The sequence below is a fragment of the Xenopus laevis genome, chromosome 8L, assembly GCF_017654675.1.
Source record: "Xenopus laevis strain J_2021 chromosome 8L, Xenopus_laevis_v10.1, whole genome shotgun sequence".
NCBI lineage: Eukaryota > Metazoa > Chordata > Amphibia > Anura > Pipidae > Xenopus > Xenopus laevis.
The window spans coordinates 97,300,269-97,316,132 of NC_054385.1; the positions used below are offsets into that span (position 1 = coordinate 97,300,269).

The following is a 15,864-nucleotide window of genomic DNA, read 5'->3' on the forward strand; positions in this document are numbered from 1 at the left end:
CCACTGGGGACTTTGCAACCTGCTTATTCATATCCAGGTTGAATGCCAATTGGTCACTATAACTGATTTATGATGTGGTCACATATGGGTCATTTACTATTAGGAAGGAAATCTGCACAGGGCCCAGGGCACAAAGGGGAAGGTCGTAAGAACAGGACTGGCCTGCACCACTGACACTGTACTGTGCACCTTTATTCTGACTTTTTAAAAATGTTTAACTGGTGCAAGGTGTGCATTACAGCCGTTCCCCCAGACACGCACTTGGGGGTTCACTGTTGCTCCCATTAGTGCTTTTGCACTTCTGCCCAGGGGAATAGTAAATGACCAAGTGTCTGTGTGGACTCTGACCTTAATGGTATAATTCCTGAACTCTGAGATTAGTTTCTCCAATGGCAAATGCAGTAAATTGGTGTGAACAGTATTTCTTGAATTCTCTGGCTGCAGTTTATTCTCATATTGTGAAAATATTATTCCTTTAAATTGCAGGTAATACAATACATCCAAATTCCTAATTGCAGGTTTTGTTGTGTACTAAGCACACATGATGGGATTTAAAGCACTCTAAAACACCAACTGCAATACTTTGCATCAGACTAAAATACATATTGCATCTTTTAAACATTTTAGAAGTTAAAGGGGTGGTTCACCTTTAAGGTAACTTTTAATATGTTATAGAATGGCCAATTCTAAGCAACTTTTCAATTGATTTTCATTATTTATTTGTTCTAGTTTTATAATTATTTGCCTTTTTCTTCTGACTCTGTTCAGATTTCAAATGGGCGTCGCTCACCCCTTCTAAAAAACAAAGGCTCTGTAAAGCTACAAATGTATTGTTATTGCTAATTTTTTTTATTCATCTTTGTAATCAGGCCTCTCCTATTCTTATTCCAGTCTCTTATTCAAATCAACGCATAGTTGCTAGGGTAATTTGGACCCTAGCAACCAGATTGTTTAAAATGCAAATTGAAGAGCTACTGAATAAAAAGCTAAACTCAAAAAACCTTAAATAATAAAAAATTAAAACCAATAGCAGATTGTCTCAGAATATCACTCTCTACATTATTCTAAGTTATCTTCTCAAAGGTGAACACCCCCTTTAAGAGAATATTTCATATGAAGTAGTCTTTAAAGGAAGTATTATCAGCTGCATGCATTATTTACTGTAAAGCAGGTGGGGACCAAGTTCATTTCTATGGCTCCCAACCTGCAATACAGCCTTGTATACCTTTTAGTGTTTTCTCGTTAGATAATTATTTTAATAGAACTTGTAAGCCAGGTAATTGAGCCTACGTTGATGGACAGTGTTTGGCAGCTCTGCTTTACATCAATGCAGTAAAACTATTAATAAAGTATATTTAGTAAATAGACAGAAACATAATAAAGAGGAGCTCACAATATAATTAAAAAATAGAACAATACAATACAATACGTCAAACCCATGTTAATGAAAAATAAAAAGTTATCGACATGACAGAATGGGGCAAAGATGTATTCAGGAACTAGGCAACTATTTATCTAGCCCCAAGGAAATCATATTTAGTATGTATTAGTATGTGTTTAGTTTCTACCAGGTCTAATAACTCATAGCAACCAATCAAATATTTGCTTTCAAACAGGTGACTGACTAGTAAATGCTAACTGCTGATTGCTTGATGTGCCTCACTAGACCTGGTGCAAAAATTGGCACTTTTATTACACTACGTATATTATTATATATTGTATTACAATACATTATGCATGTGATATTTTAATAAAAAGTTGGAAAGTTTGCACCAGCCTGACCCAAACCTCTACTCCAAAAGTTGGCACATTTACTAAAACTCTAATTAATCTAATTTCTTTATGAAAACAAATCCGACCAAAACATCACAATAGAATTGACGTACATTTGTATCATATGACTCATCGCCCGAATCAATCGCTCTTTCCTAGTTGCTGCCTGAAACCCCGACTTTATCGGATTATCCAGCACACATCACAATGTCATGAGACAACTTCAGGGACATTGACTTCTCGACAGGTTTTAGATGGCATATTTTCAGATTCTGATTTTTTGCAGCTTTGGGGTATGATAAATCTCTATTGAGTTTTTCCCCTAAAAACCTCGACCAGAGGTTTAGCAATCCTAAGAAATTGATAACATTTTTATCAACAGTTTGGTTGCAATTAAATCTAGGTACTAGACCTGTAAACCATGTTCCCTCTAATTGCTTCTTGTCTATGTGTGCTTTTTTTTTAAATGATCTGCTCAGGAGAGAATAAATACAAAATGTTGTTTTTTCACACAAAACTATTTGTGCTCACCACAATTTGCTGTATGTGCTGGTCTCAAAATTTGTACGAGTGCAGTGCTTAGATGGAACATTGCTGTAAACATATTACCCTTTTTGTCAGAAACATCAACCTCCCTAAAACAAAGCGTTTGGCCATGTCCTTGCCCATGTCCATGCCCAGACCAAGCACCATTACCCCAACCAGGTTCCAACCATGCTCCTTGCTCGGCCCAAGCCAGTGTTAGAAATACAGAAAACTAAAAATACTGGTGAGCTGACATACATGCTATATATATTTAGCTAAGTAGGTATCCAACCAGAGATTTCATGTAAAGGGGAATCCTCAACTGACATGCTGACATACACAAGCAAGAGGAAAAACACTAGTTCTTATCAAAAGCAGTTCAGTAGCACAATGGTTTTGTGCCAAACCAAAACTATACTATTCAGATGCTTCTTATAAAGCACCAGCACATATATATGCTGCAGTTTGATTATTTTCTGTGCAGGATCCACCTGGTGGGGGGTGGCATTGACATCAGCACAGCAGTATTCTTCACTTCTATCAATGCACCAGCATTTCTAGTGCTATAAGAGGGTACATTGTCTTTTCGGTAAGTTACACAGAACAAGCAGCTACTTGCTGATACTGAATTAACTATTCCCCATCCCATGATACAGATCAAACTGGAAGATGCTGAGTTCAGAGATAACAGGAGTGAATGAGCCATTTCAGATATCTTTGGATTACACCCATTGTGCGCAGGAAGCAGATCATCTTATAGTCCTGGAGACCCTAACCCTGAGACACTGTTCTGCTGGTAAGTTCTCATGCACAAATAACCTATCCAGTCCCCTTTCTAAGATGTGTGAATCCCAATTTTACATTATTATAAACACAGGTTATATATATATTTATATATATATATATATATATATATATATATCTCTCTCTCTCTCTATATATATATATATAGTGAATAAATACCCCTCTTGTAAAATATAAGGATATTATAAGTTACCAAGGAGTTTCATGACCATGACTCTTGGAACAAGAGATCCAAAATGCTTACCTCTGTGGTGGTTGTGAGCAAATTGCCACTTTGGAGGCTCAAGTTAGAGCACTAGAGCAACAAATTGCAACACTGCGGTCGATTGACAATCTTGAAAGGAGTCTTTTGCTCACTGAGCAGGACCTAGCGGGGTCAGATAGTTTGGGGGGAACAGAACAGCAGCAGGATGTTGAGGCAGCTAGCTGGGTGACAGTTAGAAAATCTAAGGTGGGCAAAAGGAAAATGGAGGCTGATCCGGAGATTATACATCGCAACAAATTTGCCAGATTGTGTGAAGATGATGGGAGTATGAACTCTGGATTGGCAATTCTAGATGGGGCTGATCTCTCTAACAGCCGGGAGACCAGTTTCTCTACTAGTGGTGGGGGGGAGAGTAGAGTCAGGCCTAAGCAGATTGTGGTTGTAGGGGACTCAATTATTAGGAAAGTGGATAGGGTAATTTGTCGTCCAGATCGCTACAACCGAACAGTTTGCTGTCTACCTGGTGCCAGGGTTCGGCATGTGGTTGATCGGATAGACAAATTATTGGGTGGGGCTGGGCACGACCCAGCTGTCTTAGTGCATATCGGTACTAATGACAAAATAAATGGTAGATGGAAGACCTTAAAGAATGATTTCAGGGATCTAGGCTCTAAGATCAAGGAAAGGTCTTCCAATGTAATCTTTTCTGAAATTTTGCCTGTGCCACGTGCAAGTTTAGGAAAACAGCGGGAGTTTAGGGAGCTTAATGCGTGGCTCAAGTCTTGGTGCAGGAAGGAAGGGTTTGGGTTCCTAGAGCACTGGGCTGACTTTAAGTTGGGGTACAACCTATACAGCCGTGACGGTTTGCACCTCAATGGAAGGGGGTCCGCGGTGCTAGGGGAAAGAATGGCTAAGAGGTTGGAGGAGTGTTTAAACTAGGCAAGGGGGGGGTGGGTGAGATAAAGGATTATGGGGAAGCTAGTGTAGACGGGGCAGTGGGGTTAGTAAGGGGTCATGGGGGAGGAGTGAGGGGGGCATACAGTTTACCAGCTAAGGAGGTCCCTCTGTTACAAGGAAAACAGAATAATACTAACTTAACGTATAATTCTTCACTAAGTAATGCACATTTCAAAAGTAAAAGTAGTAACCTCCGCTGTATGCTGGCAAATGCACGGAGTTTGTCAGGTAAAATGGGAGACCTAGAATTAATTGCATGCTCTAAAAATTATGATATAATTGGTATCACTGAGACCTGGTGGGATGAAACATGTGACTGGATTGTGAATTTAAATGGTTACACCCTTTTTAGGAGGGACAGAGGGATTAAAAAGGGTGGAGGAGTGTGTTTGTATGTAAAACCTGAATTAAAGCCATGCGCTAAAGAAATAACAATAGCTGGCACTGGTGAGGGTGTAGAATCACTCTGGGTAGAAATTTCGACTGGGCAAAAGGTATCAAAAAGAATTATCATTGGTGTATGCTATAAACCACCTCGTATAAGTGTCGAGTATGAAGCCCAGCTACTCTTGCAGATACAAGCGGCTTCACAGCTGGGTCAAGTTGTTGCTATGGGTGACTTCAATTATCCAGACATTGACTGGGGTAATGGGGTTGCTAAGACAGAAAAAGCTAGTAGGTTTGTAAATATGCTGAATGACAACTTTTTATTCCAGCTCGTTCAAGAACCTACTAGGAATAACTCTCTTTTGGACCTTGTAATAACTAACAATACTGAACTCATCTCTAACATTTGTGTGGGTGAGCATTTAGGGAATAGTGATCATAACATGGTCTCCTTTGAGATTCTGTTGCAGAAGCAATTCTATAAGGGAGTAACTAAAACACTAAATCTCAGACGTGCAAACTTTGACAGTATAAGGGCATCTCTGCAACATATTAAGTGGGAAATGCTTTTCACAGGGTTAAACACAGAACAAAAATGGGAAGTCTTTAAAATGCTGCTTAATAAATATACTTGTCAGTATATTCCACTTGTAAGCAAGGAACGTCGTTGCAAAGCAAAACCTTTTTGGTTCAATAGAAGCGTTGGTGTTGAGGTGGGTAAGAAAAGACGTGCTTTTAAGGCTTTCAAGTTAGCGGGTACAGCCGAAACATTTATAAGGTACAAGGAGGCCAATAAATCATGCAAAGAAGCTATAAGGCAAGCTAAAATTGCTATAGAAAAGGATATTGCAGCAAGCAGTAAAAAAAATCCAAAATTATTTTTAAATATGTCAATAGTAAAAAAATGAAGCAGGAAGGGGTGGGACCCTTACTATCAGAGGGGGGTCAGCTGGTTGATGAAAACAAAATAAAAGCGCAGATTCTGAACTCGTATTTTTCATCTGTCTACACAAATGAAGAACCAGTAAGTGAAGGTTTCCTTCTTAACACTCCCAATTCTAGTAATACAACTAATGATGCATGGTTCACACATGAAGAAATTCAAAAGAGACTTGAACATGTTAAGATTAACAAAGGTCCAGGGCCAGATGGTATTCATCCCAGGGTAATTAGCGAGCTTAGCTCTGTGATTGCCAAACCTCTTTACTTAATTTTTCAGGATTCATTGAGATCTGGCATAGTGCCGAGAGACTGGCGAATTGCTAATGTGGTGCCTCTATTCAAAAAAGGATCCCGTTCTCAGCCTCAAAACTATAGGCCAGTTAGTCTGACGTCAGTATTAGGAAAGCTTTTCGAAGGGTTAATAAAGGATAAGATACTGGACTTCATAGCAAATCATAATACTATGAGTTTGTGCCAGCATGGTTTTATGCGTAATAGATCTTGCCAGACTAACTTAATTTCTTTTTACGAGAATGTAAGTAGAAACCTCGATTCTGGGATGGCAGTGGATGTGATTTACTTAGACTTTGCTAAAGCATTTGATATAGTGCCACACAAAAGGTTACTGGTTAAATTAAGGAATGTTGGCCTGGAACATAGTATTTGTACCTGGATAGAGAACTGGCTAAAAGATAGACTACAAAGAGTGGTGATAAATGGAACATTTTCTAATTGGACCAGTGTTGTTAGTGGAGTACCGCAGGGCTCTGTACTAGGTCCCTTGCTTTTCAACTTGTTTATTAATGACCTGGAGGTGGGCATTGAAAGTACTGTTTCTATTTTTGCAGATGATACTAAATTGTGCAGAACTATAGGTTCCATGCAGGATGCTGCCACTTTGCAAAGTGATCTGTCTAAACTGGAAAACTGGGCAGCAAACTGGAAAATGAGGTTCAATGTTGATAAATGCAAGGTTATGCACTTTGGCAAAAATAATATAAATGCAAGTTATACACTAAATGGCAATGTGTTGGGAGTTTCCTTAAATGAAAAGGATCTAGGGGTCTTTGTAGATAACACGTTGTCTAATTCTGGGCAGTGTCATTCTGTGACTACTAAAGCAAATAAAGTTCTGTCTTGCATAAAAAAGGGCATTAACTCAAGGGATGAAAACATAATTATGCCTCTTTATAGGTCCCTGGTAAGGCCTCATCTGGAGTATGCAGTTCAGTTTTGGACTCCAGTCCTTAAGAGGGATATAAATGAGCTGGAGAGAGTGCAGAGACGTGCAACTAAATTGGTTAGAGGGACGGAAGACTTAAATTATGAGGGTAGACTGTCAAGGTTGGGGTTGTTTTCTCTGGAAAAAAGGCGCTTGCGAGGGGACATGATTACACTTTACAAGTACATTAGAGGACATTATAGACAAATGGCAGGGGACCTTTTTACCCATAAAGAGGATCACCGTACCAGATGCCACCCCTTTAGACTAGAAGAAAAGAACTTTCATTTGAAGCAACGTAGAGGGTTCTTCACAGTCAGGACAGTGAGGTTGTGGAATGCACTGCCGGGTGATGTTGTGATGGCTGATTCAGTTAATGCCTTTAAGAATGGCTTGGATGATTTTTTGGACAGACATAATATTAAAGGCTATTGTGATACTAAACTCTATAGTTAATATAGGTGTTGTGATGTTGTGATGGCTGATTCAGTTAATGCCTTTAAGAATGGCTTGGATGATTTTTTGGACAGACATAATATTAAAGGCTATTGTGATACTAAACTCTATAGTTAATATAGGTATGGGTATATAGAATTTAATTAAAAGTAGGGAGGGGTGTGTGTATGGATGCTGGGTTTTCATTTGGAGGGGTTGAACTTGATGGACTTTGTCTTTTTTCAACCCAATTTAACTATGTAACTATGTAACTATATAAAAACACGAGGCCAAAGGCCATGGAACTCCTCGGTAACTTATAATATCCTCATATTTTACAACTGGGTAGGGTTGCCACCTGTCCGGTTTTGACAGCCCGGTATTTTGAGGGGATGCCCGGGTCTATACTTCCTGCCCGGTTTTCCAAATAAGGAAAACTGGGCGGGATTCCCTTGATTGACACAGCGATCGGGCAATCGCTGATCGCCGTGTCATAGCTCCGCCCACTGATGTCACAGGTTCGCCCACTGCCGTCATAGCCCCACCCACTGACATCACGGGTCCGCCCTTGTCCTTTTTACCTTTTGTTAAATTGGCGATGTCCCTGCAAATTGTCTTTTTGGCTAGTTTTCTATTTGTATTATGTTTAGCGTGTAATTCTTTTGGGCTGTTGTACCCATTGACACGATCCACTGTGGAAACCCTGGAATAATAACCACATTTATATATATATATATATATATATATATATATATATATATATATATATATATATATATATATATATATATATATATATATTATAAAATATTTTACAATAGTGGTTTCCAAACACATTTTAACTGTATTTTTCACTAGAGCCAAGCAAGATCATCAGACAGCATCGGTATTCAGTGCTGTGACCTCTGATGTCAATATTTTAAGGATCCTTAATATTCTATGCATTCATTTACTAAGCTTGTGCAAATTAAGGGAAGTGGTGTAAACTGTCAAGTGATGTTATAGTAATTGAGGCAGAATTTTAAGCAGGTATCAGAGGCAGTGAAGTGTATTCAGTTTAGAGAACTGTGCACATTTTGCTTCAGTTTGCACATGCTGGTTATGAGACTTAAAATGGAAGTACACTTACATGCTCTTCAGTTGCATGATGGTTTAATTGTAGAAAAAAGAAGGTGCTTTGGCATTATGCACAATGTGTGCTTGGTAGTTTACACCTGGTCAACTTTAGTGTGGTTATAGCACCTTGTGTCTCAAGCATATTATGGGACCCAATAGGTTCTAGTTGCAAACAGAAAGACAGAAGCAGGCACAAGTCCTTCATGTATGGCATATTAATGGGCACTTTTCCTTCAAGTGAGCCATCTTTTGTTATTTCTCTATTATAGCTGTGTTTTGTTGGTCTGATACAGGTGTCCTGGTTATTTTATATTCCAGACCATTTATGTTTTTTTAAATTGTAAGCACTGCTCCCTAAAAGAAAGAAATGTCCCTGTGGAAATACATTGGTGTATGCACATGACTGTGAGCAGAAATCACCCCTAGCTTTCCACTATAAATCGATTGCAAAAGGTAGCAGTACCTTAAGAGCACTGGGGTTGTAGGGCCATGGCACCAAACATCGCCCTCATTTGCCCTCTCTAATGATCGCCAAAATATGCTTGTTTTGGTCTTGTTGCTCCTGCCATGAGACAAGGTAAGACCTGCACAGGGTACAGAATGGTCCCTGGTGACACTCACCTGGAGACACAAAGGGGGTTATTTACTAAACTCAATTTTTTTTTTTTTCAAGTTGAGTTTTTTTGGGCAAAAACTCAAATTTTTAGTGGAAAAAAACCTAAAATTTTTCGAGATCTATCCCAATTAGATGATTTTCATGGTCTGCGCTGGGTTTAGCCCAATAATCTGAAAAAATTTAGGTTTTCGAGTGATAACCAGAAAAAGGCACGGCCGGCACCCAATACCAGAACAAGTTCCAAGCACCCTGGTCTTGGCTTCACCAGTAGTGTGACCACCGTTGGGCTTCGGGAGAAGCCCTCAGCTTACTTGGGTGCCACCTGGACTTAACGAGGGGTGCAAGGCGAGATGTTCTGGCTGGCAAAGGGGCACGGCTGTTAGCAGATCGGCGCGGCGGGTGTCCCCACCGAGGGGGCGGCAGGCATCCCTGCCGTCCCCCCACTAGACTACCAGGGTAAGATTTTCTTACACCGGTGTACGATTCAGGAATACGACTCAAAGTATGATTCAAGTTTTTACTAGATTTTATCAAGTTTTTTCCAGACCCAACTTTTTTTTTTTGACAAATAAGATAAAATCGTGGACGAGAGTTTGGTTGAGCTTGGGGTAATAAATATATGAGATAAATTCGAGTTTTAGTTAATAACCCCCAAAGTTTACATATATGACTCCTAATTTTAGACAGTACATAGAATATTATTTCCAGGTTTTTTCATCTGCCTGAGAATCTATGAGTTCATGATAATATTATGTATTGTATTAGAAATGTATTACTTTTTACTGCAGTTCTCTTGTACAATGCACATTTTAGAAATCCTTCCATCTGGAAGCTACTGTTCCTTTGAAGACGGAACTTGCGGTTGGACTCCATATGATGGAAGTGATGCAACGTGGCTATACACTGACTCTACACAAATTGAAGATACACCCCTCACTGACCTTACATTTGTGAAAGGTGAGCGTTTATTCTGACTGCTTAGAGATAAAAAGCATATCTAAAGGAAAAATTAAGGACCCATGGGATTAGTAGATGAGCCCTATTCAATTTTTCATTGCTTACTAATCCTTATTTCCTTTATCACAGGGCATTTTCTGTATTTGTCTGTTCAAAGCCAGCATAGTGATGGTAATGCAACTATTTACAGTGCCATGTTTCCAGTAGTGGTCCCAAAAAATGTGTGCCAGGTAAGTCACTGTTATAGGGGCAATTTGTTTGGCTAAAGAGCCCTAAAGTACTAGATTTACATTTTGAATGTTGCAAGTGCACGTGAGCAAAATAATAGGAACAACATATAATTATACATAATTATAACTAAATACTTATAATTACAAACACCTGTACTGTTATTTATATCAGCTCTGTGGCATTGTCATTCTTTTGTCACTCTATTAAATGTTAGCTATTATTAGTAACAGGTTTGGGAATCAGTTTACTTTTCCATGACTAAAAGACCAATGCAGCTAAAATCCCAGAATATGTGTATATTGTACTGATTGAGATTCTTGGAATGAGTAATGAATAACAAATGCAATCAGTCAGCTAGTTAGCACTTGCATGTGATTGACACCCACCTGCCATCTCCTGTTCTTTAAGCTTAGTTTCAAGTTCCTGATCTCTGGGATCTACAATGGCTCCCTTGGAATATATGGCCTGGAGGAGGAGAAAGAATTCGGGAGTTCAGTGAAACTCTGGGTAAAGGAAGGGGCATTGGGCGACTTTTGGAATTCAGGAACACTGCAAATTCCCCAGTTCCAAAACAGGTATCTAAATGCATATGGGGTGTTTGTGTATAATACATGCACCAACAACATTGTATAGTTTTCATAGTTTCTTTGTAAAAATTATTGCATAGCACTGTTTATATGTGTGTGTGTGTGGATAGATATATCTCTCCTAAGAGGAAACCTGTTCAACTCAAAGTAAAATCTTTATTATGGCTGCCTGTTAAGCAAAGGATAGCATATAAAATCCTTCTGCTAACATTCAAATCCCTTCACTCCTCTGTTCCTCACTACATTTCTTCACTTGTCTCATTGTATTTTTTCTGGCATCTCCTCCACTCCCCTCAGAGCCACCTTCTCTTCACACCACCCACATCCACTGCCACTTCTCATCTCAACCCCTTCTATCTTGCTGCTCCTTACCTCTGGAATTCCATTCCTGAATTCGTCCATAAGAAATCCTCTCTCAAGCTCTTCAAGAAAATACTACCTTTTGGAGCATTAGAACATTAGTCTAGTCCCGGCATTGGAGGGACAATGCCTTTACTATGAGCACTTTTTTCCCCTCAAATTTGTGCCTGCATGTTATACACTAACTTAGATTGTAAGCTTTACAGGGCAGGGTTACTTCCTACTGTCCTACCACATGGCAGTAAAGCACTATGTCCTTAGATAAGCTTTGCATACATTGTGTATATGTATTGTATTTATTTTGTTACTTGTCCTCCATGGGTGTATTTTTATATATTGTAATTTTATATAGTGTACAGCACTGCAGGTCCTTACAGCACTTTACAAATAAAGTTATACACACCTATATACATGATGATAGATAGATAGATGATGATAGATCCTTCTTGAAGTTTGCTTGTTTGTCCTGGCATTTAGATATTCAAAGTACAATGCAAAATAGTATTTAAAGGTGATAATCACCCCTTTTGTGTTTTGGGTCCCAAAAAGTCTGTGAGATTCCTATTCTTATACCCTAGTTTGTAGTATATATAACCTGTTTTTCTATATTGTGTTTTTCACGTATAATAACATTTTAATATGGCTCACAAGAGCTGAATTACTTACATTCGTCGCCTCGCATCGGAACGCATGTAAATCGCCCATGTAGTTTTGCCCTGAATTGTACCAAGTGTTACAAGTTGCTGCATTTAATCAATACATTTCTCAGCTGCATCTGTGGAGTATTAGCAATTATTGTATCAATTCTAACAGAAATGTATCAACTTAATGTATCAGTTTAGAGCAGTTTACCGAGTCGATGACACCCCCCAAGAGCTGCTTCAGAAACACATCACAGTGCAATGCATTGTGGGTTATGTAGTTCCTGCATGCTGTCTGTAAGCTGTGGAGAAGTTGTTACAATTTGTAACATCAGTGTTATAGTCCCTCCTTCCCTGCCAGGATTTCAAATGATGCAGAAAGAGAAGAACTATTAAACAGCTGGATTGCGACATAGAAAATGGCATTTATTCATACTTTTTGAAGAAACAGGTTACTGTGATGGGTATATTAGGGGTTTCTGTATTATGTGGGCCTCTTTATCAAATTTTGGTTTGGAATTTCCCCTTTAACTTCAATATTGAAAAAACAGTCACACATAGAAAATAGAAAGTAATTGAAACCAACTGAACTGAAAAAAGTGTTGAAAGGTGAACAACCCCTTTAAGAGATTAGCCATTTAATCAACGTAAGTTCTAAATGACTTTTTACTGTTTTCTCGCAGATTTCGTTTACATGTAGTGGCAACTTGGGGTTGGAATTCCCATGCACACATCGCTTTAGATAATGTCACCTTTTCAGTGGATTGCTTTCATGCAGGTAAAGCCATGGGGAACGCATTGATTTATAATTATTTATAATAAATAGCAATAATTATTAAGGAAATAATGTGCTTTGGGTCATGTGCTTAGAATACAAACCATATTTTACTTCATTCATTTCAATGCAGAGTAATAATGTTCCTTAACACAATATATTTGATAAAAAATCTTAAAAACATTAAGGGGCCCATTTACTTAGCTCGAGTGAAGGAATAGAGGGAAAAAAACTTAGAATTTCAAATGTTTTTTTGGCTACTTCGACCATCGAATGGGCTACTTCGACCTTCGACTACAACTTCGAATCGAACGATTCGAAGTAAAAATCGTTCGACTATTCGACCATTCGATAATCGAAGTACTGTCTCTTTAAAAAAAACTTCGACCCCCTAGTTCGCCACCTAAAAGCTACCGAAGTCAATGTTAGCCTATGGGGAAGGTCCCCATAGGCTTAGCTATCTTTTTTTGGTCGAACAAAAATCGTTCGATCGATGGATTAAAATCCTTTGAATCGAACGATTAGCGCTAAATCCTTCGACTTCGATATTCGAAGTCGAAGGATTTAACTACGACAGTCGAATATCGAGGGTTAATTAACCCTCGATATTCGACCATAAGTAAATTTGCCCCTATAAATACTGTCTATCGGGGGAATGTAATAAAAATCGCTAACGGAAAAACTATTCGCAATGCGAAAAGTTATGCCTTTGCGCGAACAAATTTTGCTTTGTGCGAATTTAATATAGCTTTTGCGAGCCCGGAAACTGTTTAGCGACCACTTCCGACAGTGAAAGACCGTTTGCGAATTTTATAGTTTGCGCCAATGCGCAGTCAATGTAATAAAACTTCTTACTGAAAAAGTCGTTATGTTTGCTCCAAAAGATTACGACACCTTCAAGCACTTCTTATGAGTGCGCAATTAAAATTCGCAATGCACAATTAAAATTCGCAATGCGCAATTAAAATTCGCAATGCGCAATTAAAATTCGCAATGCGTAATTAAAATTCGCAATGCAATAACAGTTTAAGGAACAATATTACATTGCGAGATGTGGATTTTTAGCCTTATTGGTGCGAATTGTTATGCTCTTTGCGACTTTTATTACATTCCCCTGTATATGTGTTAATATAGGCATCTGAAATGTCATTGTAATCGTCAGGTACAAACCCAAACCCAAAGCATCCACAAGGGCAGAGAACAAAATACAGGTTAGGGTTAGACAAGACAGGCCACAGTCAAGACCGTTAATTCAGAATCAGAAAATCCGTCATCTCATACCTGTCGAGGTTGTATATAAGTCATTGGGAGAAGGCTCAATGATTTTTTTGATGTGCACTGGGTTTCGTGCAATACCCCGAAGCTTTCAGAGTTTTCGGGCAAAAATTGGAGTTTTCTGGTGATAAATCCGAATCATGAAATTTGGATAAAAAATCCGAAAAAAACTTGAAAAACTGATTATTTTTTTCCCCCCTCATAAAATTTTTTTGAAAACGTAATAATAAATAATCGTAAAAAACCCAAGTGGATTTGATCGGAGTTTGTAGCAGAAAATATTGAGTTAAATGCAAACTTTGATAAATAACCCCCTAATTATATAAGCTAACAGTGCCACAGCACCGAATACGACATTTTTTGGCCTGACACAGTCAGTCTTGCATGGAGTTCTGTCTGTTATTGTTTCCTGTGCATCAGTCAGGGCACTTTCAATTAATAAACATTACAAGAGCATTTTGTCTGCAGTTGTTTTGCCCTGCTGGCAGTGGCAGACAAATACTACATGTGTAAGGGTAGTTGCTATTATTGCATATGTGAAGCTTAATAAAAAAGTAGTGAATGGAATTAGAACATTTTTCTTTTCAACAATGTTTTATTGGGTTTTCATAAACATAACAGATAATGGCTTACATATTAAGTATATCAAGATAAGCATAGAAGAAGAATATACATTGCTGCATGACATACCAAGGAATTGAACAAATAAGTACATATACTTACAAGTCAAAGAATCTAAAGGAAAATAGATTAGAACATTTTTATTGGGATGAAAGTAAATAAGTCAAAAATAGTGTCATTGTGAAATTGTGAAAAAGTTTTTTGTGTGGGTGCAAATAAAGAAAATAGATCTAGAAAATGTGAAAACTACTCATCTGCCTAGACACACTTTAAATTATTTTTGTAAATAAGAAAGAAATAATGGAGGATATTTTTGGAAATGTGGACTTACAGCTGCTGATTAGTATGAACCATACAGTAATAGACTCAAACAAACTTCTGTTTGATTCTTCTGTTTGGTCCCTGGGATTCTGACAAGTCACTTAATTCTTTGCTTTAGGCACCATACATTAAGGGGGTTATTTACTAAACCACGATTTTTTTTTCTGGTCAGGGTTTTTTGGGTAAAAATATTTATAATACCCCGAAGCTGCAAAAAGTCAGAATCCAAAAATCCACCATCTCAAACCTGATGAGGTTATGTAGAAGTAAATGGCAGATGCCCCTTTTACAATTTGAGATATCGTGGTCTGTGCTTGGTTTCTTCCAAATGGACCAAAAAATCTGGGGGTTTTCAGGCAATAGCCGGAAAAAATAGAGTGTTTCAGGCTATAAATCCGAAAAAATTGTACGATTCGGGTTTTCGCTCGATTTTATCAAGTTTTTTTTTAGTTATTTTATTGTTAAAAAGATAAAATCTTGGATCGGAGTTTGGTTAAGCGTGGTTTAATAAAAATATGGGATAATTCGAGTTTCTAGTAAATAACCCCCTTAGTTTTAAAGAGCAGGAACATACTGGGAGGCATTTATTAACCAGTTTATTAAGTGATAATTAACAAGATATATATATATTATAAATACAGATCACTTGTTAAGCTTGCAATACTAGAACTGCACATATCTCACATCAGATGTTTGCATTAGATTAACTAACCCAACTGTGGCATTCAGAAAAACTACTGTGTACTGGCTAGGTACAAAAGTCATCAAGAATATATATATATATATATATATATATATATATATATATGAATAAGTATTACATAGTTACATAGTAACATAGTTAAAAAAAGTCATCAAGAATATATATATATATATATACATATACATGAATAAGTATTAATGGTAGTCTATTTCTCTGCTGGTTAGAGTTCCATGCCAAAAGCAGCACAAACCATAAAAAAACCTTTAACTCGTATCTCTCACTATTTTATACTTTGTATATTGTGCCAGGAAGAATAGAAACTGGATATGAAAACCATGATTTTGAAGAAGACATGGTGACGCCTCTGTCTGAGCCCTTCTACACAGGTTTGAGACCAAGTTATCACAACTG

At 37.9% G+C, this 15,864-nt stretch overlaps 1 protein-coding gene across 1 annotated transcript in view; it reads left to right on the plus strand.

The window, feature by feature from the left end:
* The window catches only part of LOC108698980 (leukocyte tyrosine kinase receptor), an 88,554-nt gene that overhangs the window by 39,147 nt on the left and 33,543 nt on the right, over window positions 1-15,864 (plus strand). Inside the window, exons 5-10 of the mRNA XM_018230838.2 lie at window positions 2,955-3,094; window positions 9,796-9,939; window positions 10,069-10,169; window positions 10,579-10,745; window positions 12,442-12,536; window positions 15,762-15,839. Coding sequence (XP_018086327.2) covers window positions 2,955-3,094; window positions 9,796-9,939; window positions 10,069-10,169; window positions 10,579-10,745; window positions 12,442-12,536; window positions 15,762-15,839 — 725 coding nt within the window. The remainder of the gene's footprint in view (window positions 1-2,954; window positions 3,095-9,795; window positions 9,940-10,068; window positions 10,170-10,578; window positions 10,746-12,441; window positions 12,537-15,761; window positions 15,840-15,864) is intronic.